At 33.1% G+C, this 23,971-nt stretch overlaps 2 protein-coding genes across 4 annotated transcripts in view; both read left to right on the forward strand.

Moving 5' to 3' along the window:
• LOC114334387 (interferon-inducible double-stranded RNA-dependent protein kinase activator A homolog) overlaps positions 1-5,385 on the forward strand; it is a 52,502-nt gene extending 47,117 nt beyond the window's left edge. For all 3 annotated transcript variants that reach the window (XM_050648225.1, XM_028284424.2, XM_050648226.1), the window contains exon 5: positions 5,020-5,385. In XM_050648225.1, coding sequence (XP_050504182.1) covers positions 5,020-5,244 — 225 coding nt within the window. In that variant the 3' untranslated portion in view covers positions 5,245-5,385. The remainder of the gene's footprint in view (positions 1-5,019) is intronic.
• A 4,322-nt stretch (positions 5,386-9,707) lies between these two features.
• On the forward strand, positions 9,708-15,307 carry LOC114334389 (general transcription factor II-I repeat domain-containing protein 2A-like). The gene is made up of 4 exons (XM_050649230.1): positions 9,708-9,807; positions 13,655-14,334; positions 14,412-14,664; positions 14,781-15,307. The coding sequence occupies exons 1-4, from the start codon at positions 9,708-9,710 to the stop codon at positions 15,305-15,307; spliced, it is 1,560 nt and encodes a 519-aa protein (XP_050505187.1).
• The last annotated feature ends 8,664 nt before the right edge of the window (positions 15,308-23,971 follow it).

Genomic DNA, 23,971 nt, shown 5'->3' on the forward strand with positions numbered 1-23,971 from the left:
CTTAAGTCACGTTGGTGGAACTGGGCGTCAGTACTTTACTTCAGTTACTGAATTATGTATGCTTCTTTTAAATACACGAAGACTGTCCACAAATGGATCAAGACTGTTTTGATTATGATTAATTAGACGCAAGGTGCGTGACAATGGGGAGTAAAAGCAATAGTTCGTATTATGATAAGGTATGCGAAAAATTGGGGAAACCCGTCTTTGGACAGTATTGAGGCTTATAGCTTGTAAGATAGTTGGGCAATGATATAGACCATTTAATATTTTATAAATGATTGTTAAATCTGATTTAGCCCTTCTTACTTCCAAGCTACCCAATTTAAATGTTTTAAATGCCAAAGAACGAAGAAATGTTTTCTGGACGGACTCAATATTTCTAATGTGACGGTCATAGTAAGGTGACCATATAATTGAGGCATATTCCAGCAATGAGCGCACAAAAGAAACATATAACCTTAAAAAACAATTCGGTGACAGTTGAGAACTATTACGTGTTATAAATCCAAGATTTCGCATACTCCTATTAATCATGTCTGTAATATGTGGTATAAAAGTTAATTTTCTGTCAAACAAAACACCTAAGTCTTTAATACAGTCCACAGATTCAATAACAGTATTGTTCAATATATACGTTTTCACAATGGTATTGTTAGAGCGACTGAAGGTAATACTAAAGCATTTTTTAACATTTAATTCTAGACCATTATCAGTACACCATACACATAAGTTATTTAGATCCTTTTGTAGCAGTGCAGTGTCAACGGAAACATAGTAACAGAACTAGAAGAACAGTTGAAGGCATGGAAAAACTATGTTGAAGAACTCTTTGCAGATGACAGACAACAATCTGAACTAAGTAACATACAAGGAGACGAAGGTCCAGAAATAACGGAAGAGGAAGTAATGTACGCACTAAAAAGAATGAAAAACGGTAAAGCCCCAGGTCCAGATGAAATACCAACGGAAATCCTTAAACTGATAGAAGAAGACTCGATCCACATTTTAGTTGAACTTTTCAATAGCATTTATACATCAGGAAAAATACCACAAGAATGGCTTTTATCCACCTTTGTTATTATACCAAAAAAGATGAATGCCAAACAATGTAGTGATTACCGTACAATCAGTTTGATGAGCCATGTACTGAAAATATTCCTGAAAATTATACACACTAGAGTACACAGAAAACTGGAAATGGACATCTAATACCCAGTTTGGATTCCGAAATGGACTCGGAACAAGAAAGACGTTGTTTGCACTGAACGTTATGTCTCAAAGATGTATTCATGTGTTTCATATATTATAACAAGGCCTTTGATAAAGTGCGGCATGATCATCTAATCAGACTCCTGGCAGAAAAGAATTTAGATAAACGAGACATCCGACTAATAGCAAATATGTACTACAATCAGAAAGCAGTATTGAGAGTAGAGAATAATACCACTGAAGAAATTGAAATAAAGCGAGGTGTGAGACAAGGGTGTATACTGTCACCAACCCTGTTTAATCTCTATTCCGAAGACGTAATGAATAGAACACTCTCTGGGCAAACCATAGGTATTAAAATAAATGGTGTTAGATTAAACAATCTGAGATTTGCCGACGACACCGTTTTGATCGCAGAAACACTTGAAGAGCTACAGACATTGGTGAATAAGATAGCAGACTGCAGCGAAGAATATGGACTATCTTTGAACATAAAGAAAACTAAATTTATGGTAATATCGAAATCAACACGAAATGTCCAAAATTTATATTTACACAATGAAATTATCGATCGAGTTAGCAAATACAAATATTTAGGCACTTTTATAAATGAAGACACCGATAGCTCAGCAGAAATCAAAATAAGAATAGAAAAAGCCAGATCCATATTCACTAAAATGAAGAGTGTTCTGTGGAAGAGATTTGAGCCTTGAAATGAAACTTCGCCTGATGAGATGTTACATACTTTCTGTGCTGTTCTACGGAATGGAGTCATGGACGCTGAAAAAGATTGATACCAAAAAATTAGAGGCATTTGAACTGTGGATGTATCGCAGAATCTTGAGAATATCATGGACGGAGAGAGTCACAAACGTCGAGGTCTTGAGAAGAATGAATAAAGAAAAGGAAGTCATATTTACGATCAAAAAACGAAAACTGCAATACTTGGGACACATTACAAGAGGCGAAAGATATGAACTGCTCCGAATAATTATGCAGGGGAAGATAGTAGGAAAAAGGTCCATAGGAAGAAGACGAAACTCCTGGCTAAAGAATCCACGGGAATGGTACAGCTGTAGCAACAACGAATTGTTTCGGTCAGCAGTTTCGAAAATACGTATAGCCCTGATGATCGCCAACCTTCGGAACGAAGATGGCACTTGAAGAAGAATAACTCGTCAGGTTTACTGCTCTTACAGCGCCGTAAATTGTCGCCCGTGTGGACTTTCGCTGAGGTATCGAAACGAGATTTTTTTATTTGGTGTCTCATTAATGGACAGGTAACGAGGTAGCGTAACACTTTATTCCAGTTGACGCATTTTTCCCCTTCTTATGCCAGAAACTGCCAGTTTGCATGCAATATTTCCGATTGAGTAACACTATATCGGTGTATAACGCGCCCTAATTTAACACGTTGTCTGCCGTGACACACCGTAGTTGTCTCAAAAGCATATAAACGGGAGCCTCGTGGCCGTAGGGACCCATTTTTTTTTTTTTTTTTTTTATTAAATTACGGCAGCCAACGTATTAACCAGGCCCCTTAGGCTCTCTCATTTTGGCATTCTTTGGAGTCACATTTAAACTTCCCTATATATTTTAAATTTCAATTTATAATGTTGTTCTGAAGCTATTTTCTTGTGGCATTTTTATAATCAAGTATATTCAAATGGGAAATAAGCCACAATTTTACCTAAAAATGATTTTATTAACGTTTCGACGCCCAAGTCGGGTGTCGTTGTCAAAATACAAAATAATATTAAATAAACAAAAATGTTGTTGCTTAGTAAAAAATTCTTCTAATAATTTATTTAATCTGACTCATTTATATCGGCAATTCAGACACGTATTATACATTTTAAAGTAGACGACTTTAAAAATGATATTGCCAATATTGATGAGTTGCGTTCCTGGGACGACTTTACTAAAAGATAGTTCATTCGATTACATGAAATCAATCCCAACTCAAGAATAGCCGCCACAAAAAATCATAGCATGTGATCTGTCTTTAAAAAGACAACCAAATGCAACGGTGGTACTGAAATTCTCGCGTTAGAGATTCCATAGTATTGTTGGTTTTAAAATCGTTGGTTTTAATGTGTTGGTCTCAAAGAAGGATACTGGATATGAGACTCAAGTGTATAGAAAACCAACACACACCAACAGATATCTCAATTACAAATCAAATCATAACATCAACGTTAAAAAGGGAATCATTAAATCCTTATATGATAGAGCCAAAATTACTTGTTCTAACGAAAATTCATTTTTAGAAGAAAAACAATTGTTAACATCTGTTTTATTAAAAAATGATTATCCCATGTCGTTTATAAATAAGGAATTGTCAAGATTGGATCGAATGGAACAGAACAACTTAGAACGGGATCCTACAACATTCACAAGAAATAATACGAGGAAAATATCAATACCATATGTAAAAGGACTATCCGAGAAACTTAAAACAATAGGAAATAAATTCAACATATCAACAACATTCAAAACAACAAACACATTGAGATCTATTCTATCTAAAACTAAACCTAACAGTGAACAAGAAAGAACAAAGAATTGTATTTATAAAATACCTTGTGAATGCGAACAATTTTATATAGGTGAAACGTCAAGACCATTAGACGTTAGAGTAAATGAACATCAGTCTTATATAAAAAATAGAGAATTTGATAGATCTCAAATATGTCAACACGCATGGGATAATGAACATAGAGTTCAGTGGAGAGATTCAAGTATAGTCCTAAAAGAAGCAGATAGTAAAAAGAGATAAATCAAAGAAGCGGCTCTAATTATGCTAAATGAAACCAATTGTGTCGCAAATTCCTCGGTAGAATGCAGTAGGATGTGGTTACCCATACTAAAGGAGGAAGTCAATAGAAAGAAAATACCACAATTAGTAAATCAGTAACATATCGAGTTAGTACATATTTAGTATTTTAGTATTATTTAAAATTTAAAATATCAAGTCAGAATTTGGTATTAGTTTTGAGAGTAAACTAAATGTAAACCCAAATACTTGCGATGTCGGGATAGTATCACGAGGTTTTTCCTGGTTTTCCCTCGTGATTTACTATGGAATCTCTAACGCGAGAATTTCAGTACCACCGTTGCATTTGGTTGTCTTTTTAAAGACAGATCACATGCTATGATTTTTTGTGGCGGCTATTCTTGAGTTGGGATTGATTTCATGTAATCGAATGAACTATCTTTTAGTAAAGTCGTCCCAGGAACGCAACTCATCAATATTGGCAATATCATTTTTAAAGTCGTCTACTTTAAAATGTATAATACGTGTCTGAATTGCCGATATAAATGAGTCAGATTAAATAAACTATTAGAAGAATTTTTTACTAAGCAACAACATTTTTGTTTATTTAATATTATTTTGTATTTTGACAACGACACCCGACTTGGGCGTCGAAACGTTAATAAAATCATTTTTAGGTAAAATTGTGGCTTATTTCCCATTTGAATATACTTGATTCAATTTATAATATATTCATTTTAGTTTTAGTCACTAGGAGATTCGGATCAGTCAGTCACTGATCACTGGTTGTTTTGTCGAGACTTATTACAATGAGAGTAATTCTGAATTTGTAGTCAGTGAATATTTCGAACCTTTTCTGATTTTTTAAATTAATCTTGGTGTCAAATTTATATTTATATTAAAAATCATTACAATTTTCAAGCAGTAATATATATTACGTTTTATAAAGCAATGTCTCTTCATATTAATAATGTGTTTAATAAAAAATATATATAATTCTTACCTTACTCATTAATCTCTATATTTTTAAGGATTTGCGTGAACGTACAGAAGAATCTCTTGTTAGAATTTTAAAGCAGCTTAAGCTAAAACATGACATTTTGGTCGTAAAAGACGAATCTCCAGTTATTATAGTTTTACATGTCAATTGCAATGTACCCTATGCTGTAATGGGTATGGGTGCCACAGTAGAACAAGCAAAAGAGGAGGCACTAGACGAGACATTCTTGCTGCTGGATGGCTTGATTCAGCAATAGTATTCAGATTGTTTAAGAATCAGATAGTTTAAGTTTAATGGACTGTTTAATGGAATGTAATTTTTGTTAGATTTAAAAATTGTTTTTTATTTTTGTAAAATCTAGCAGGAGGACAAATAAAGAGATTTATTTCGAATATAATTTTATTGTTGTAAGTACCGACCAGTGTATACTCCCAATTCTCACGTACGCATGCCATACATGGACCTTGACCAAAGCAAACATGGATAAAATAACAGGGTTGAAAAAGAAAACATGTTTTTTAATCTCATACAAAACACATGTTTTTTGTGTTTTAAACGTTTTTTGTTTTGTTTTAAACATGTTTTATTTTGTTTTTAAATTTTATGTTTTAAACAAATAAAACATGTTTTTTTTATTAACTTTTTTTTGTTTTAAACATGCGTTTTTATTTTAAATTGTATGTTTTGAACAAATAAAACTTAGAAAAAAACATTGTTTAAATTATATTTTCTTAAAAGGAAACCAATTGCAATTAGGAGCTATCGCCTGGGGGAACCCCAGACTTACTATTACCCCAGGCTGTGGGTGAAAAAACGTGATATAATTCAGGAATTTTTGAAACCTATCAGGTGTTGTAAAGGACGATCCCAGGAATAACTTATACTAAAATGTAACCAAAAATTTTGTGCGGTTTTTTATTTATGACGGATTGTCATTTGTTAAATTTACAATTTTTAAAGATTTTTAATTTTGCAGCTTAGGATATCCATTTTAGAGAAAAACTTTTAAATAGAAAATTGTAGTAAATTAAAAAACCTACAATTTGAGCTATGGCAAGTATAATTTCGTTAATACGTTATTGCAAAACAGCCTGCGAAATATCCAAAATGGCCGTTTTTGCAATTGCCTTATTTATTGTAAAAATAACTTTTATGTATTTTTTAAGGCTTTAAAATGAAGATCTTTCAATACTAAACATAAAAAAAATTGTAGTGCCCGATTGGTGAACTGATTGTTTAGATATTATAATTTGTTTATCCCAAGAGGTCAAATGTCCAAGGCTATAACTTTTAACTTAATCCAAGATCCACTCTCCTTCTAAAGACTTATTTTCATATTTTTCAACCTATTATTTCGGGTTTGAAAGTAAGGGGGCAAATTTCGTTATAAACATTTAGAACTGAACCCGCCCCTGTACATCCTATGAGTTTTTAACTTGCAGGTTATTGTTGCTGAAGACAAAATAAAGATTCAAAACTAAATAAAAATTTTCTATGACCAACTGAACCCGAGATAATTGTTTCTGTTTTCTTAAATCGTAGTGACTTTATTTATAACAATTACGAAATTATTTCACAGTCATTGCCTAAAGAAAGACTTATAATATCTTAAAATAAAAATTATTTTAACCGAAAATTACATTTAATTATTAAAATGTAATGGAGATTTATTTTTCGTTACGACTATGATTTATTGTGTCGGTTGCCCTTAGCAACGGCTAGCAACTTATAGTACATTGTATCACGGTTTTTGCTATAAATTTTAAAGCACCGCTTGGATTGACATGAAATTTGGCAAACACATAGATAACATGTTAAATGATAAAAATGATATTGGGCCTCTGTGTGCTTTTGTCCTGGGGGTGAGTTTCACCCCTTATGAGGGGTGAAAAGATATATGTTCAAAATAAGTTCGGAAATGGATAAAACGTCTAATTCTAAGCACTTTTCGTTCTATAGCATTTTTTCACCAAGTTAATACCTTTCGAGTTATTTTCGAGTATTACCTTAATTTTTCAACAACAAAAAAAACAGGTTTTTAGGCGGTTTTTGACAAATAACTCAAAAAATAAGTGTTTTATAAAAAAATGGGTTTTACCAAAACTATAGAAAATTAAAAATTGAAAAAAAATGATGTATGCATGAAATCTCTAGACCCAGTATAAACAAAGTTCTAGCTAATGACAAATAGGTTCATATCCGTCAAATTTCAAAGTGAATTATTTCAACGTGAAATAATCACAAAATCATGCACTTTTTGGAGAAAAATCATTTTTTAAAGTATTTTAAAAAAATGTATATCTGTTTTTAAAAAATGTTTATAGCATCAAAAGTAAGCAAGTTACTCTGAAAATAAAGCTGATCTCTTTTTTTTGGTCAAAAAACTCGAAAGTCAACCCCCAATTAGCATCTTAAATCAAATTAATCATTAACGCTTCACAAGTTATTTTGCTCATGTATTATTTATATGATCTGTAAGTATCTTCGGTTCAAAGGGCTTATTTAAAAAAAATTTGTTTTATAGTAAATCTGTTTTAATTTTTAATTTAAAAAAAATATTTTTTTCTAAATAACTTAAAATTTATTAATGTGACCAAAAATCACAAAGAGTAAAAAAATTTAGTTTTTGCTGTTACGAATATTTTTGGATTTTTTGCTTTTTTTGGAAGGCAAAAATTTGTTTAGATATGGCTGTTCTAAATTTGCATACACTCGTGATTATTGACTAGTTCAAGTCCTTTTAACTACTGCTCCTTCAAGAATAAGCACTTTGAACCGATGAAACTTACAGACATAAACGACACATACACGAGTAACACAACGTTGAAGTAAAATTGATTAATTTCATTTTTGATGCTAATTAGGGGGTGACTTTCCCGAGTTTTTTGACCAAAAAAAAGAGATAAACTTTATTTTCAGCGTAACTTGCTTACTTTTGATGCTATAAACTTTTTTTTTTAAACACTTTAAAAAAGTTGTAATGATTTTTCTCCAAAAAGTGCATGATTTTTCGGTTACTTCACGTTGAAATAATTCACTTTGAAATTTGACGGATATGAACCTCTTTTTCATTAGTTAGAACTTTGTTTCTACTGGGTCTAGAGATTTCACGCGTACATCGTTTTTTCAATTTTTAATTTGCTATATTTTTGTTAAAACTCTTTTTTTCAATAAAATACTTACTTTTTGAGTTATTTGTCAAAAACCGCCTAAAAACGTGTTTCTTTTTTGTTGTTGAAAAATGAAGGTATTTACTCGAAAGGTATTAACTTGGTGAAAAAATGCTATAGAACAAAAGGTGCTTAGAATTAGACGTTATATCCATTTCCGAACTTATTTTGAACATATATTTTTTCACCCCTTATAAGGGGTGAAACTCACCCCTAGGACAAAAGCACACAGAGGCCCAATATCATTTTTATTCTTTAACATATTATCTATGTGTTTGCCAAATTTCATGTCAATCCAGGCGGTGCTTTAAAATTTAAAGCGAAAACCGTGATTCAATGTATTATAAGTTGCTAGCCGTTGCTAAGGGCAACCGACACAATAAATCACAGTCGAAACGAAAAATAAATCTCCACTACAGTTTGAAAATGATTTTTAACAATTAAATGTAACTTTTGGTCAAAATAATTTTAATTTTAAGATAATATCAGTCTTTCTTTAGTCAATGACTGTGAAATAATTTCTTAATTGTTATAAATAAAGTCACTACGATTTAAGAAAACAAAAACCATTATCTCGGCTTCAGTTGGTCGTAGAATATTTTTATTTGGTTTTGAATCTTTATTTTGACTTCACAAATAGTAATCTGCAAGTAAGAAACTCATTGGATGTACAGGGGCGGCTTCAGTTCTAAATGTTTATAACGAAATTTGCCCCCTTATTTTCAAACCCGAAATAAGAGGTTGAAAAATGTTATACGCATTTATTTACATCAGAATATGAAAATATAAGTCTTTAGAAGGAGAGTGGATCTTGGATTAACTCGGTACGATTTTTTTTCAAAAAGTTATAGCCTTGGACATTTGACCTCTTGGGATAAACAAATTATAATATCTAAGCAACAAGTTCACAAATCGGGCACTACAATTTTTGTTTGTTTAGTATTCAAAGATCTTTTAAAGCCTTAAAAAATATTTTTACAATAAATAACGCAATTGCAAAAAACGGCCATTTTGGACCTTTCGCAGGCTGTTTTGCAATAACGTAGTAACGAAATTAAACTTGCAATAGCGCAAATTGTAGGTTTTTAATTTTCTACAATTTTATATTTAAAACTTTTTCCCTAAAATGAATATCCTAAGCTGCAAAATTAAAAATCTTTAAAAATTGCAAACTTAACAAATGAAAATCGTCATAAATAAAAAACCGCACAAAATTTTTGGTTACATTTTAGTATAAGTTATTCCTGGCATCGTCCTCTACAACACCTGATAGGTTTCAAAAATTCCTGAATTATATCCTGAAATCGACCTATTTTTCACCTACAGCTTGGACTATATTTATAAATTCGCATTGCAAGTTAGCTATTATTGCAAGAACGTCTACTGTAAGTTATTTTGTGGTGTTTAGTATTTTTTTGAAACATGGAAATGGCTTTGATCCCAGCTGATTTTTTGGCAAATTTGCTTGATAAGCGTTTTAGTGGAAATAAACTTACCATCCATCCATTATAAATGAATGTAATATGTACCAGAGACTTGGTGGCGTTCTATGAAAAATATAAATACTACAGCATTGGAACTTGCTCAACAGCTCCACACAGCTAATGCATTGTCAGCCAACACAGAAAGACTCTTCTCCTCAACATACGGTTTGTCATTCCAGTTGGTTTCAATTTTTAAAGAGCTTAATTGCATCAGTGATTACGTGACTGATCAGATATCAGATTGATAATTTTAGATTACAAAATTACTGTGAGACTGGAACAGTTTTGAGAAATTTATTAACTCTTCTATGCAAAATGTTTTAAGTTTTCCAATTTTTGTTAAGTTCCGGTTCGAACTGTGTTCGATTTTAATATTTTTTTCTTAAATTTTTACAGTATATAGCTCTAACATTTCTGAAGACAACGGTACCTGTTTCGAGCTTTTATTTTTATCCTGATAAAGGTTATGAATTTTTCAAAGGAAAAGGTGCGGATTTGTGCATTGCAAAGTTTAATCGCAAAAGTTGTGTGACGAAGTTTAAAATTTAGCTTCTTAATCACGTTTATGTTAAAGTAGAGAGTACAAAGAAGTTTTCTGGTGTTTTAAATCAAAATGTTTTATAGAAAAAAAAATAGTGCAACTTTTAATGTCGACATTAGAAATCCGCAATATAACGCTTATTTTTCGAGATACTGACCATGGGAGAATGGCTAATTTTGGTCTTATATTATGTTTTTGACTGTGATGAAAACGAAAGTGAAATTTATTGTAAATTTTAGGTGGGGGAATATTGTCAAAATTGCAATTGTACCCTAAAAATAAAAAAAAATTAAATCACGTTTTGCGTTTAGCTCGCTACAACTCTGGTCCGTTTTAATATATTTTTCTACTAAAGTTTGTACACTATATATCGCTCACTTTTTTGAAGACAGTGGTTTCTGCTTTACGCTTTTAGTCTTATTCTAGTAAAAATTATGAATCTACAAGGTGCAGATTCGTGAATTGCAAAGTTTAATCGCAAAATTTGACTGACAAATTGAAATATAGATTTTAAATCAAATTCAAAAATAAAACATGAGTACAAAGTTTTCTGGAAAGTTTTGGATCAAAATGTTTTATAGAAAACAAATGGTGCAACGTTTAACATCTACGTTATAAATCCCCAAAATAACGCTAATTTTTCGAAATACTGATCATTGGTGGTGAATGGCTAATTTTGGTCTTACTTTATGTTTCTAATGGTGCTGAAAACGAAAATCAAGTTTATTTTTAATTTTAGGTGGGAGAAAATTGTCAAAATCGCAATTTTGCCCTAAAAATAAAAAAGTTAAACCACGTTTTTCTTAAAATTAAAAGTTACACCATTTTTTTTTTTCTATAACACATCTAGACCTAAAACTCCCCATAAAACTTCTTTGAACTCTATGGTTTAACATAAACGTAATCAAATAGATAAATTTTAAATTTTGTCACTTAATTTTTGCGATTTAACTCTGCAATTCACGAATCTGCACCTCTTCATTTTTAAAAATTCATAACTTTTATAAAAAAAAAGACTGAAAGACTACAGTTACTTTCATAGTCTTCACAAAGGTAAAAAATATATGCCGTAGAAGTTTTAGAAAAAAATAATATTAAAATAGAACAGAGTTGTACCGAGTTAAACGTAAAAATTCGTGACTTCACTTTTTTTTTTTCATTTTTAGGTTAAAATTGCGATTTTGACAATGTTCCGTCACATACAATTCAAAATAAACCTCTTTTTCATTGTCAGCACCATCGAAAACATAAAATAAGACCAAAATTAGCCATTCACCTCCCATGGTCAGTATCTCGAAAAATCAGCGTTATTTTGGGGATGTATAACGTCTATATTAAAAGTTGCGCCATTTTTTTTCTATTAAACATTTGTAACTGAAACTTTCCAGAAAACTTCTTTGTACTCTATGTTTTAACATAAACGTGATTAATAAGACAAATTTTAATTTTGCCTCTTAACTTTTGTGATTAAACTTTGCAATTCACGAATCTGCACCTTGTACTTTAAAAAATTCATAACTAGAGTAAGACTACAATCTTTAAACAGACACCGTTGTCTTCAAAAAAGTGAGCAACATATAGTGTACAAACCTTAGACAAAAATATTAAAACCGACCAGAGTTGTAGCGATTTAAACGCAAAAAAACGTGATTTCACTTTTTTTATTTTTATGGTAAAATAACGATTTTGACAATATTCCCCACCTAAAATTTAAAATAAATTTCATTTTCGTTTTCAGCACCGTCAAAAACATAATCTAAGACCAAAATTAGCCATTCACCACCCATGGTCAGTATCTCGAAAAATAACCGTTATATTGGGGATTTCTAATGTCGATAATAAAAGTTGCACTATTTTTTTTCTATAAAACATTTTGATCTAAAATTTTCCAGAAAACTTCTTTGTACTCTCTATTTTAACATAAATGTCATTAAAAGGCTACATTTTAAATTTCGTCACTCAACTTTTGCGATTAAACTTTGCAATGCACAAATCCGCACCTTTTCCTTTGAAAAATTCATAACCTTTATCAGAATAAGAAGTAAAGCAGGTATTCAGAAATGAGCTATATGCTGAAAAAATTTCAGAAAAAATATTAAAATTAAACAGTTGTAGCGAGGTAAACGCAAAAAACGTGATTTTTTATTTTTAGGTTAAAATTGCGATTTTGACAATGTTCCCCCACATAAAATTCAATATAAACCTCATTTTCGTTTTCAGCACCTTCAATAATATAAAGTACATATGAATAAAATTAGCCATTCACCTCTCCGTGGTCAGTACCTGGTCATTTTAGGAGTATCTCCCGCTCGCCTAATACACGAGCTTAATACACGATGTTTAAAACAAAACAACCCTGCAAAATAATGAAGACACAAAGAGCCATGGAGAGAGCAGTGGTAGGAGTAAAATTAAAAGACAAAAAGCAAAACAACTGGGTAAGAAATAAAACAAAAGTCAAAGACGCAGGAGAACGTATAGCCAGGCTAAAATGGAGCTTCGCAGGTCATAACGCCAGACAACAGGTGGAATACCACGATACAACAATGGAGACCATGGACAGGAAAGAGCAAGAGGACGACCCCAGATGAGATGGGGAGATGACATTAGAAAGATAGAAGGAACACACTGGAAACAGAAGCAGCCAATGGAGGAAACTGGGGGAAGCCTATGTTCAAAATTGGACGAATTAAAGGGCAAAAGAAGAAGTACCGACATGAACGTCCGCTTACGCAGATAGTATAAACTCACAGAGTTGTATTAAATAGGACGAAATCCTTATGATCTTATTAGCTGGACATACACGGTGACTTATAAGATTTGGACTGCTACCGACTAATAATCCCTTTAGAACAGGGGTCGGCAACACGTCGATCGCGATCGACCAGTCGATCTTAACCTTAGTTCGAGTCGCTCGTCGTGCGAATCGAATAAAATAAAAAATATAACATATATAAAGTAGATAGACCCTTGAATTATCCGAAATTATCCAAAAAATTGTTCAATCCGAAAATTATCCGATGGTCCACGAAATTATCCGAAAATCGGATAATTATCCGGACATTGGCAACACTGCGTGCGATGACCCCGGCCGTCTCGATATCGCTAAAACGTGCTGGGGCTGAAAATACTTATCTTTACCACAGTTGCGCAATTCTTAGTCTTCACTGGCGGTTGTCGCCTAAACGTGCTTATCGGCTTAGTTACTATTATTTGTTAGTCCCTTCACGAGTGCTAGAACATAGTTTTAATCGTGACGTGAACCCATTATTTATAAAAATGAATCTTCAAAGAAGTCAAAACTTGTATCACTTTCATATGAAAAGTACGGGGGGAAAACAAGGAATGTCACATTTTATACATATTGAGATAAACACCAATAAAGGTTTAATTCTTATGATATCTAAAAACTACTTACGAGTCTAAACGTCGAAAGACATTTTAATAGTACTCATCCGAAAATAAACACAGAATATCCCGCCAATAGTAGCATCCGAAAAGAGAAAGTGAAACAGTTGAAAAATCAATTAGTTAGGCAGCAGTCTGTATTATTACAAGTCAGCGATAAAACTAAAGCCACCACTCTAGCTTCTTACAAAGTATCTCAAGTTATTGCCAAAAAGAAGAAACCCTTTGAAGATGGCGAGTACATCAAGGAATGTTTTGTAGAAGCTGCAAACTGCCTATCTGAAGGTTTTAAAAATAAATACGAAATAATGTCGGCTATAAACTCCCTCCAGCTTTCAGCGCGAACCGTAACTAGACGAGTGGAAAATATGTCAGAAGATGTTTCCCAGATGAAGACGGACTTACAGCGATTTATTTTCTTCTCCTTACAATTTGACGAGTCCATAGATATTAGTGATACGTCCCAACTAGCCATATTTGTCAGAATGATATTCGATGATTTTACTGCTAAGGAAGAACTTGTTAAAATTATTCCTTTAAAAGGGCGGACTCGAGGTGAAGACATATTTTCTTCCGTTCAAGATTATTTTATCTCTGAAAACATTGCACTTCAGAAACTGGTTGGCATTACAACTGGCGGAGCCCCAGCGTTTACTGGAGTGCATAACGGATTCATTGCCCTTTGCCGCAAAGATGACACGTTTCCAAATTTTTTAACATCGTGCATCAGCAAGCACTTTGTGGTAAATTTTTAAATGCCGACAATGTTATGAAAGTCGTTGTTAAACTTGTAAACCAAGTAAGAGCTCATGCTTTGCAGAGAAGACAGTTCCGAACTCTAATTGCAGAAATGAATCTAGAATACGGAGAATTGCTTCTGCATACAGAGATACGCTGGTTAAGCAAGGGGAAGATTCTTCGGCGCTTTTATGAGCTCCTACCAGCTTTAATCGCTTTTCTTAAGGAGCGTAAAGAAGACTACTCAACATTAGAAGAACCCGCATGGTTGAGAGATTTTGGATTCTTGACCGATGTCACAGGAAAGCTGAATGAACTAAATTTGCAGCTTCAGGGTAAAGAAAAAAGTATTCTTCAAATGATTTCCGAAGTAAAGTCATTCATTGCGAAACTTGAACTATGGGAAAAAATCTACTGGAAGGAAATTTAAAACATTTTCCTTGTTTAAAAGAAGTAATCGAAAAAGAAGTAGTAAACGTTCAACCTTACACAGGAGAGGGGCACATAGAAATGTTGACCAGACCGAGGCATGAATTCGATACCCGATTTAGTGACTTCAACAAAATTGAAGCGATTGCTCAGTTTGTATCTTATCCGTACATGCCCCTCGATGCAGAAAGCTTATCCCAAACCATCGAACAGCATTTCAGCGAAATCAGACCAGAGACTGAATTAGAAATAGTCACACTGCAGAATGATTTGTGTTTGAAGAGCGTTGCCGGAAAAGAAAATTTTTGGTGTCTAGTGTCCAAACAGAAATACCCAATCCTAGTCAATGTAGCTTTGAAAATTAATGCCCTGTTTTGTTCCACCTACCTTTGTGAATCAACGTTTTCAAACATGAAGTTCATTAAAAACAAATACAGAAGCCGACTAACGGATGAACATTTGGACTCGTGTATTAGACTAAGAATAACAAACCACCAACCGAATGTTAAAAAACTAACAGACATGATGGACTGTCAATCCTCCCATTAAAACAAAATACGTATGTATTTTTTTTTCACCATGTTTAGTTTTTACTTCCTGTTCTCTTAAGTGTACGTCTATAATAAAGGTTTTTAAAACAAGGTAGATCTTTGGTGCTTGGGATTTTTTTAGTAGCTCTTTCCTGTAGTGTGGTTGCCGACCCCTGCTTTAGAAACCCTTCTATTTTATCTGCATGTTTATGCCTCCAGCATTTCTAAATCACTGAAATATTAGATCGCTAGTATTTTTGTTCCGTCGCACGAGTGGACTCTGTGTTTGTATGCAACCGAAGGTCGAATACTTGTTTTTCTGAAGTTTCAAGATTGAAGTGGACGAAAGAAATAGTATCCGAGATTATTGACATGTATAGGCAGAAGCCCTGTCTGTGAAATGAAAGATGAGTAGTGTGGTATAGTTAGACCCAAACCCAGACATCCAAAGTGAAAGTTATCCTCCAACACCAAATTGTTCTATATGGTCCACATAATGTTCAGAAAAAAGTCACACCATTTTGAGCGTCGGGTTGGGGGGGGGGAGAGGGGAGAAATCGGTAAATTCGTTCTTTTTTACGTTTTTCGTCAATATTTCTAAAACTATGCGGTTGAGCACGAATAACCTTCTATACAAAATTGTTCTACATTAAATTTGAAATAAAAAAGGCCCTATGCATAACCCTTCTAAAATGAACGGTTCCAAAGTTACGGAGGTAGTATAGTATAATTGGTCCAAAAAAAGGCCTAACCCAGACACACAAAGTAAAAGTTTTCCTTCAACACCAAATTGTTCTATATGGTCCACATATTGTTCAGTAAAAAGTTAAACCATTTTGAGCGTCCGGTTTGGGAGGGAGATGGGGGAGAAGTCGGTAAATTAGTAGTTTTTTTACGTTTTTCGTCAATATTTCTAAAACTGTGCTTTAGCGTAAGGAATGTTCTATAGAAAAATATTCTACATAAAATTTAAAACAAAAAAGGTTGTATACATAATTGTTCTAAAATCAACTGTTCCAGAGTTACGGAGGGTGAAAAGTTGAGGTTTTCGATACTTTTTATATTTATCGAATTCTCCCCCCAAACCCGAAGCTCAAAATGGTGTGACTTTTTTATTATGTGGACCATATAGAAAAATTTGGTGTTGGAGGATAACTTTCACTGTGGATGTCTGAGTTTTTGGTATATTTATATCATAAATATTGCCCAAAAAATATAAAAAGTATCGAAAACCTCGAATTTTCACCCTGCGTAACTCTGGAACCGTTGATTTTATAACAATTATGTAGAGAACATTTTTTGTTTTAAATTTCATGTAGAACATTTCCATATATAACATTGTTTACGCTAAGGCATAGTTTTAGAAATATTGACGAAAAACCTAAAAAACCTACTAATTTACCGGCTTCTCTACCATCTCCCTCCCAAACCGGACGCTCAAAATGGTGTAACTTTTTACTGAACAATATGTGGATCGTATAGAACATTTTCGTGTTGGAGGAAAACTTTTACTTTGGATGTTTGGGTAAGGCCTTTTTTTGGACCAGTTATACTACTCTACCTCCGTAACTTTGGAACCATTCATTTTAGAAAGATTATGCATAGGGTCTTTTTTATTTCAAATTTAATGTAGAACAATTTTGTATAGAGGGTTGTTCATGCTAAACCGCATAGTTTTAGAATTATTGGCGAAAAACTTAAAAAAACTACGAATTTACCGATTTCTTCCCCCTCTCCCCCCCAAACCCGACGCTCAAAATGGTGTGACTTTTTTCTGGACATTGTGTGGACCATATAGAACCATTTGGTGTTGAAGGATAACTTTCACTTTGGATGTCTGGGTTATGCCATGTTTTGGATCAACTATATATACTATACTAGAGTTATTTAAACAAAAATATAAAATGTCAGGCTTATAGTGAACTATTATTTTTTCTGAAGGAGAAGAGCTTTGATACTATTTCGTTGAAAGGACTTAAAACAAAAATTTAAAAAATAAAGACATGAAGTGAATATACATAATATTCACTACATATTATGGACCCAGCCTCTGGTAAGTTAAAATATTAGAAGCCTCTACGTCTACAGAAAGCACAGGCAAACGGAACACTCTTGTAAGAAATATGTATATTCTTATATAGTAGTATAAAGGATATATGGTTTAAACACTGCATTAAGGATACCAAATTTAAATCCATATTAACTCTTTCTTGCTTCTGACATGTCGTCCTGCCATGCAACTTGATATGGTCCGTTAAAATCAGAGATATGTCAACAATAGATCTGGCTAGTCATATGCCATTCCATGCATCGGGGTGTAACGCCGATATCAAGTACGGTGGTCTAGCTATCTTTGTCTGTCGTGCGAGTGTGAGCGTATCTACCAAGAGGTGGGAAGACAAACAAAAGAAATACGAAAATTGAACCCGGTAGTGTGGGATAAGAACATCAACATAAAAACAAAAAGAAGTACTTATGCGTGTGAAAATTGGACAATAAATAAAACCAAAAACAAAATAAGAGCAACAGAGATGGAATTTCTAAGGAAAAGCTGGTAACAAGAAGAGATAGAATAATAAGTAACTAGAGACCGACCGATTAATCGGCTTCGGCCAAATTCGCACGTTTGATTACCTCTTCCTATGCGTATATCATGCCCTAAGTACTTATAAGAGGTGGTTTCTTCAATATACATGCCATTTACTGATATCTTTTCACTCAACACAAGATTTGTCATGATTTGTGTGGTTGATTTTGTAACAGCCCCACGAATGGAAGCACGCCTATGGATAACAAAGTCAAAATAATAATATTATTATGTAACTCGACAAATTGAACAAGCATAAAAATATACTTGGTGCTACGTAACTTTACCAACTGCCTCAGTAGCTTTAAGTCTTCAAAGACCTAGGGGGTGGATTCTTAATAGATTTTAAATATAATAGAAACTCAGATGCTCGGGGGGCGCCATAATTGAAAGAAAATGGAAGACGAAACATACTTAAAACAAAAAAAAATAACTAAAGTAAAAAGTTAATAAAAATATATAGTTATCATAAGATACAAACACATTTACATAAATGTAAATATAACATGACTTACCATCGTGTTCTTAGTTAAATATCATTTGGGACCAAGAAAAAAGGGATCAGATAATAATATTATCAATCAAAAACATTATTGCAAAGTGAATCAAATTTTATTAAAATTAAAGTAAAAAGAAAATGATGGATCTGTTGGAGATATACAATATTAGAGATCCTGTTTACAAAAACGATAAAAATGTTTACAAATAATACCTTGTTATATGTATAGTCCTGTCCTTATTCTTCGCGTTGTGAATGTCCAAAGCACTACTTTTCACTGAATTTACATAAAAAGTACAAAAAAGGTTGTTTCCATGAAAAGATTCAGCAAAACTAAATAAACTTCCAAATGATTCTGCTCATATTGACTTATAAATAACTTTTGAGGTATTTAGGATTATCTTTAGCACTTAATCCATAACTGCTTACAAAAAGAAACTTGTGTAGTGTAGTATACACTAAAATAAACTGGCTCTTTGCTTAACAGCAGCATTTGGCTTGTGACTAGCAAGTCACGAAAGGAGAACAGTTTCTAACACTGCATAGGGACTGCTTCTAATACACGTTTTCAGGAACTAATAAAAAACTTGATTAAGAACTACGTCAGAACTTAACTTTCTCAGAAAACCGCCAAATGGGCTTCTGCCGAGGCTTCAACCAACCTCTTTACTTGAATGCCCAAACTTGAATTCTTTAATCTCACAACTTGAATGAATCTCCTCAAACCAAAACGCTTCCTTCCAAAACCCACTCCATTTCTTTCATTCTACTCTACTCATCTAATCAACCAATAAGAAAAAAGCCCAATCCTTCCCTCTTTCATCATTGACTAATAAAAAATATAACTAAGCTTCCTACACTTATTTTCGACCAATAGGGAAAAACAAAATATATTCTAAGCCCAACCTACTTAGTAGGGAACCATCAAAAATCAGTTTGCAAAGTCAGCACACCTCTCTCAGTTCTACAGTTCTCAAGAAAAATATTGCCGATACCACGATTCGACAGCTGTGCTCTCTGATACTGATATTAGCACGTATGTGTATCTAAATTCCAAAAATCGTGGCGCCAGTCGATCATTATAATACTTTCTTACATCACAACTGAACGGGCGAGAATTTAAACACAGAAAACTTAATTTAGCTATGACCGCAAAATAATATAACGTATTTGTTTTAACAAAACAGATAAACTACAATTCCATATTGAATAATTATTCTCACGTTTTTTTCGGTACAGAAATAAATTCCTTGAATTTACTTGGCATATGAAGCGATATTCTTATGTCTACAGGGTGAGACAAAAATGTGTTACAGTACATTTACGATTTTTGGTTTCTGGATGAGGCAAAAAATTTGAGTTCTTTTGAACAGTTTCAATTTTTAATCCAACTTTTAGGGAGACTAGGTATAGTTTCTTCAGTTGTGATACTTCATCATCGTCAGCAAAAAGAACAATATCGCCAGCGAACCTCAAATGCCTAAGTTTTTCTCCGTCGACATTAACTCCTTTTTCACTCAGATTTGCGTTCTTAAACATATGCTCTATTGTGTCTCTCTGTCGTACTCCCAGTTTTTATTTAAAAAACCATACCTACTGATACCTACATAATAAATCAAAGGATTCTGCATATTATCCCCTGTTTGTCCACTTTCTCTTATAAGTACATACATAATCTAGATTTTGTAAAGACACAGTGGACCAAGTTTTCAATAAATTTTCTCCCAAAAATGGAATAATAAGAAAGGAAAGATGGAATTTTTTGTCAGGTTAAATGAAGATACAATTATTTAAAAAATTACTGTTTATTAACTGACTAGATAATTGAAAGTTAGCTCATAACTATGTGGTTTGTATCGACAACTAAATAAATGTATATGATACTATCACAAAATACAATAAGATAGATCACATAAGGTGTAAATAATGACAATATAATTTCATACATGTTTAAACACGTCTGCTTACGTGGATACATAATTCTACATAACTTCAACTTTTACCCAATAGACTGGATATTTAATTTTCAAATCTAACTCATATATGGACGGTTCAGAATACAAGTGAACCAAGTCCACTTTTGTATTTTTTGGGGCAATGACAGGAAATTTGTTCTAGTCGAAGTTGTTTGGGGCCAATAAAAGCAAAGTAGATAGTAAATGTCTAAGTTACTCCTTGACTTTCTTAATGGAATATCAGTGGCGGCTCGTGGCCTTGGAGACAGGGTCGGCAAGGTTTTTTTGTCTCCTCATATAGGTATACCATCTAATAAAAAAGCCTTAAATCATCATAGGAGATTTTGTTGTTTTTTGCTTTTTTTTTATTTGATGTACTTGACATTCTCTCTTGTTTCATGGTGTTTCGACAATACGTGTTGATTCTTTTGAGACAAGGTAAATCCCGTTTTTTTTAGGCAGAAATTGGTGGTAATAAGAAAATTGATAAACAGTTTGTTGTAATGAATTGCAGTACTTACTACATAGAATTATACATACATATTGTGCAACTTATCCCACTTTCTGAAAATCTTTGGACCAGCATAATTTTTAAGTACCTAACTTGTAATAATAAATATCTTGGAAATTCTTTGGCGAACGTAACTTTTAAATTTTAAATCGTCAAAGAGGTCAAAAATTTGCAAATCTTCAAAATTCGAAAAACGAGTATCTATTTGCATATAATAGTAGGTATCCAAAATTTCAAGATATACTTACTCGTTTTGCGAGATATGTATCATGTCGTTGTCTTTTTTGGGGTGGTTCGGAAATATCAAGCGAATCCAAAACGTCACTGCGTATATATTGGAAACTACTATCATTACGAAAATCTCTGAGATTTTGCACCAGCTTTCGTATTCTACTTTTAGAATAAATAATGTCAGTTGACTGATTTTGAACAACAAGGAATATCTTGGGCAAACTCTGTCTTAAAAATATTTAAAAAAATATTGAAAGAGTCATTAGTATTTAATAAAGTTCTCAAACCGATTGCTTCACGGATCGAGGTATCGCCACTTTCAAAATCATCGCCTTCGATAATAAAATCAAAAACTTCCAAAAGCTGTTCACGAAAATCTGCTACAGATACTAAAACTATAAGAGATAATCTGCTTAGATAAAACTAACAGAGATTTAAAATTTCATCGCGTCTGACAAATTGTTCGCTTTTTTTTTCGAAACAAATTTGTTCTAAAGCAGTAATCCGTTTAGGTGAGCTAAACTGGCAAGAAAAGATGATATTCTTTATTTTTTTACACGTATCATGTAAAACTAAATGCATTATATGCGCATAATAGTAGTGAGTAAATAAAGCTTGTGATGCAATAGTTTTAACTTTTGCCTGGAGACTATTCAATTCACCACTCATCACAGCAACGCCGTCATAAGATTGCCCCAGTTTGCCCTACCAATTTATTTTTGGTATCAAAAAATTTGAATCTGTTCTTTAAAACACCAAAAATATATTCTGCCTTTTTACTCTAAAACCTAAAAACCTCTCATAAATATTACCACGTAACGCGTATCGAACAAAATAATTGATAATTGTGAATGACATGATAATCAGAAGTTTCATCTACTTTCAGTGAAAAGCAAATGGTTTTCTAAATCTCAGATTCAACAACGTTATTCAAAATTTAACTATTTGATTATATGTATTAGTTCATTCTGTATTACGAATACACTTCGAATCAGAAAGTAAATAGGTATTTCTAAAACAATTTTATTAATTCTCTATAATTACTTTGATTTTTAACAAATGCTTCGATCCATCATGTCCACTAAATGATAATTCCTGACAACTTAAAAAAATTACAATATCAATTAAACGACGTAAAACGGCGTGATTATTTTTGACAATTTCTACCGATGCATGCTTCCAAATGAAACACCGACCGGCAGACCGAAATGTGCCGTACTTGCCGCTTAACCTGCCATGCCGTATCTGCTATTGCCCACGGAGAAAAGTAATGTTCGCTTGCTCATCGACTTGTTATGTCGTTGAGTTTTACGTGTAAATTGTCAAGCTACGGATGTTAGGGACGGCTAGCCGAAAAGTCAGATAAATGGCTCGGATCATTCATTTTTTGAGAAGTCTGTTATGCGCAGGGATCACTTAACGCTCGGATTGATCAAATTCTTTTAAAAACCATGAATAAAATTTAGTCTGTATTATCTGATAGATTTTTTTTATTTCACAGATACAAATATTTAAAAAATCTATATCTATAAATGTGTGGGTCGGCACTGCCGACCCTGACCGGCCGCCACTGTGGAATATATAAGTAGGTACTTTTAAAAATTTTAACCGATAATTTTGTTATGAAGCTTTAACTTTAAACTTATGTAACTCAAATTTAGCTAAAGTGGACTTGGTTCACTTATATTCTGAACCCTCGATATTATATTCAATCAAGATATTATCTTTATCAGCTATGTAGAAACGGAAAATTTGTTTTACCCTTAAAACGTTAAATAGATTTTGCTATCGAGCAATGATCTGTCATCATCATCATCATGCAACCTCTTCTGTCCACTGCTGGACATAGGGCTCTCTCATTTTTCGCCACTCTTCACGGTTCTGTGCGTCTTGTTGCCATTTCTTGGTCATTCGTTTAATGTCCATCCAGCAGAGTCGTACTCTGCTGCGTTTATCTTGAGTCTTTTAGTCTCGCTACTTGACCTGCCCAATTCCATTTCAGCTTGGCTATACATTCGACGACATCAGTAATACCTGTTCTTTTCATAGGTTCCTTATTTTGTCTTTTTTTTTTGTCACACCGAGAATCGATCTTTCTATACGCCTTTACGCCATCCGCATTGTTAGTGCTGTTGTTTTTGTGAGCGTGAGAGTTTCTGCTCCGTATGTCATCATAGAAAGAAAGCATTGGTCAAATGTTTTCCGTTTCATAGTTGTTGCTCTTAAAGATGTCTCTTAGTGAACCATACGCTGCCCAAGCAAGTGTTATTCGTCGTTGAAATTCACAGATCTGATTATCCTTGCTTATTGTGATTTCATGGCCGAGATATATGTACTTTTCTGTCAATTCGACCACTTCATTTTGGATGGTTAGGTGTTCGCTGGGAAATAAATTTGGTCTTACTGAGGTTCATTTTTAGACCTATTGTTGAACATACGTTTTCTAATTCTTGTAGCATTTGTTGTGCTTCACCGAGATCTTCGGAGATAAGTACTATATCGTCGGCAAAACGCAGATGATTGAGCATTTCCCCATCTATTTTTATTCCTCTATTTTCCCACTTTAACATTTTTAAGGAGTATTCGAGGACAATTATAAATAATTTAGGTGAGAAAGTGTCGCCCTGTGTCACACCTCGCTTGATATGTATTTCTCTAGTAGTATCATGTAGTTTTACACACATTGTGGCGTTTTGGTACAATGTTTGTACTACCTTTGTAAACCGGTAGTCTATTCTACTATTGTTCAGAGCAGTTTTAATGCTGTCTAATTCCTCGGTGTCGAAGGCTTTGTGAAAGTCTACGAAGATAAGTACCAGCTGTTATATTCTATCGATTTTTCTATTATAAGTCGATTTTTCTATTAAGTTGACTCATAACGGTTGGGCGGATATTACATT

Source organism: Diabrotica virgifera, chromosome 4, assembly GCF_917563875.1.
Source record: "Diabrotica virgifera virgifera chromosome 4, PGI_DIABVI_V3a".
NCBI classification, from domain to species: Eukaryota; Metazoa; Arthropoda; class Insecta; order Coleoptera; family Chrysomelidae; genus Diabrotica; species Diabrotica virgifera.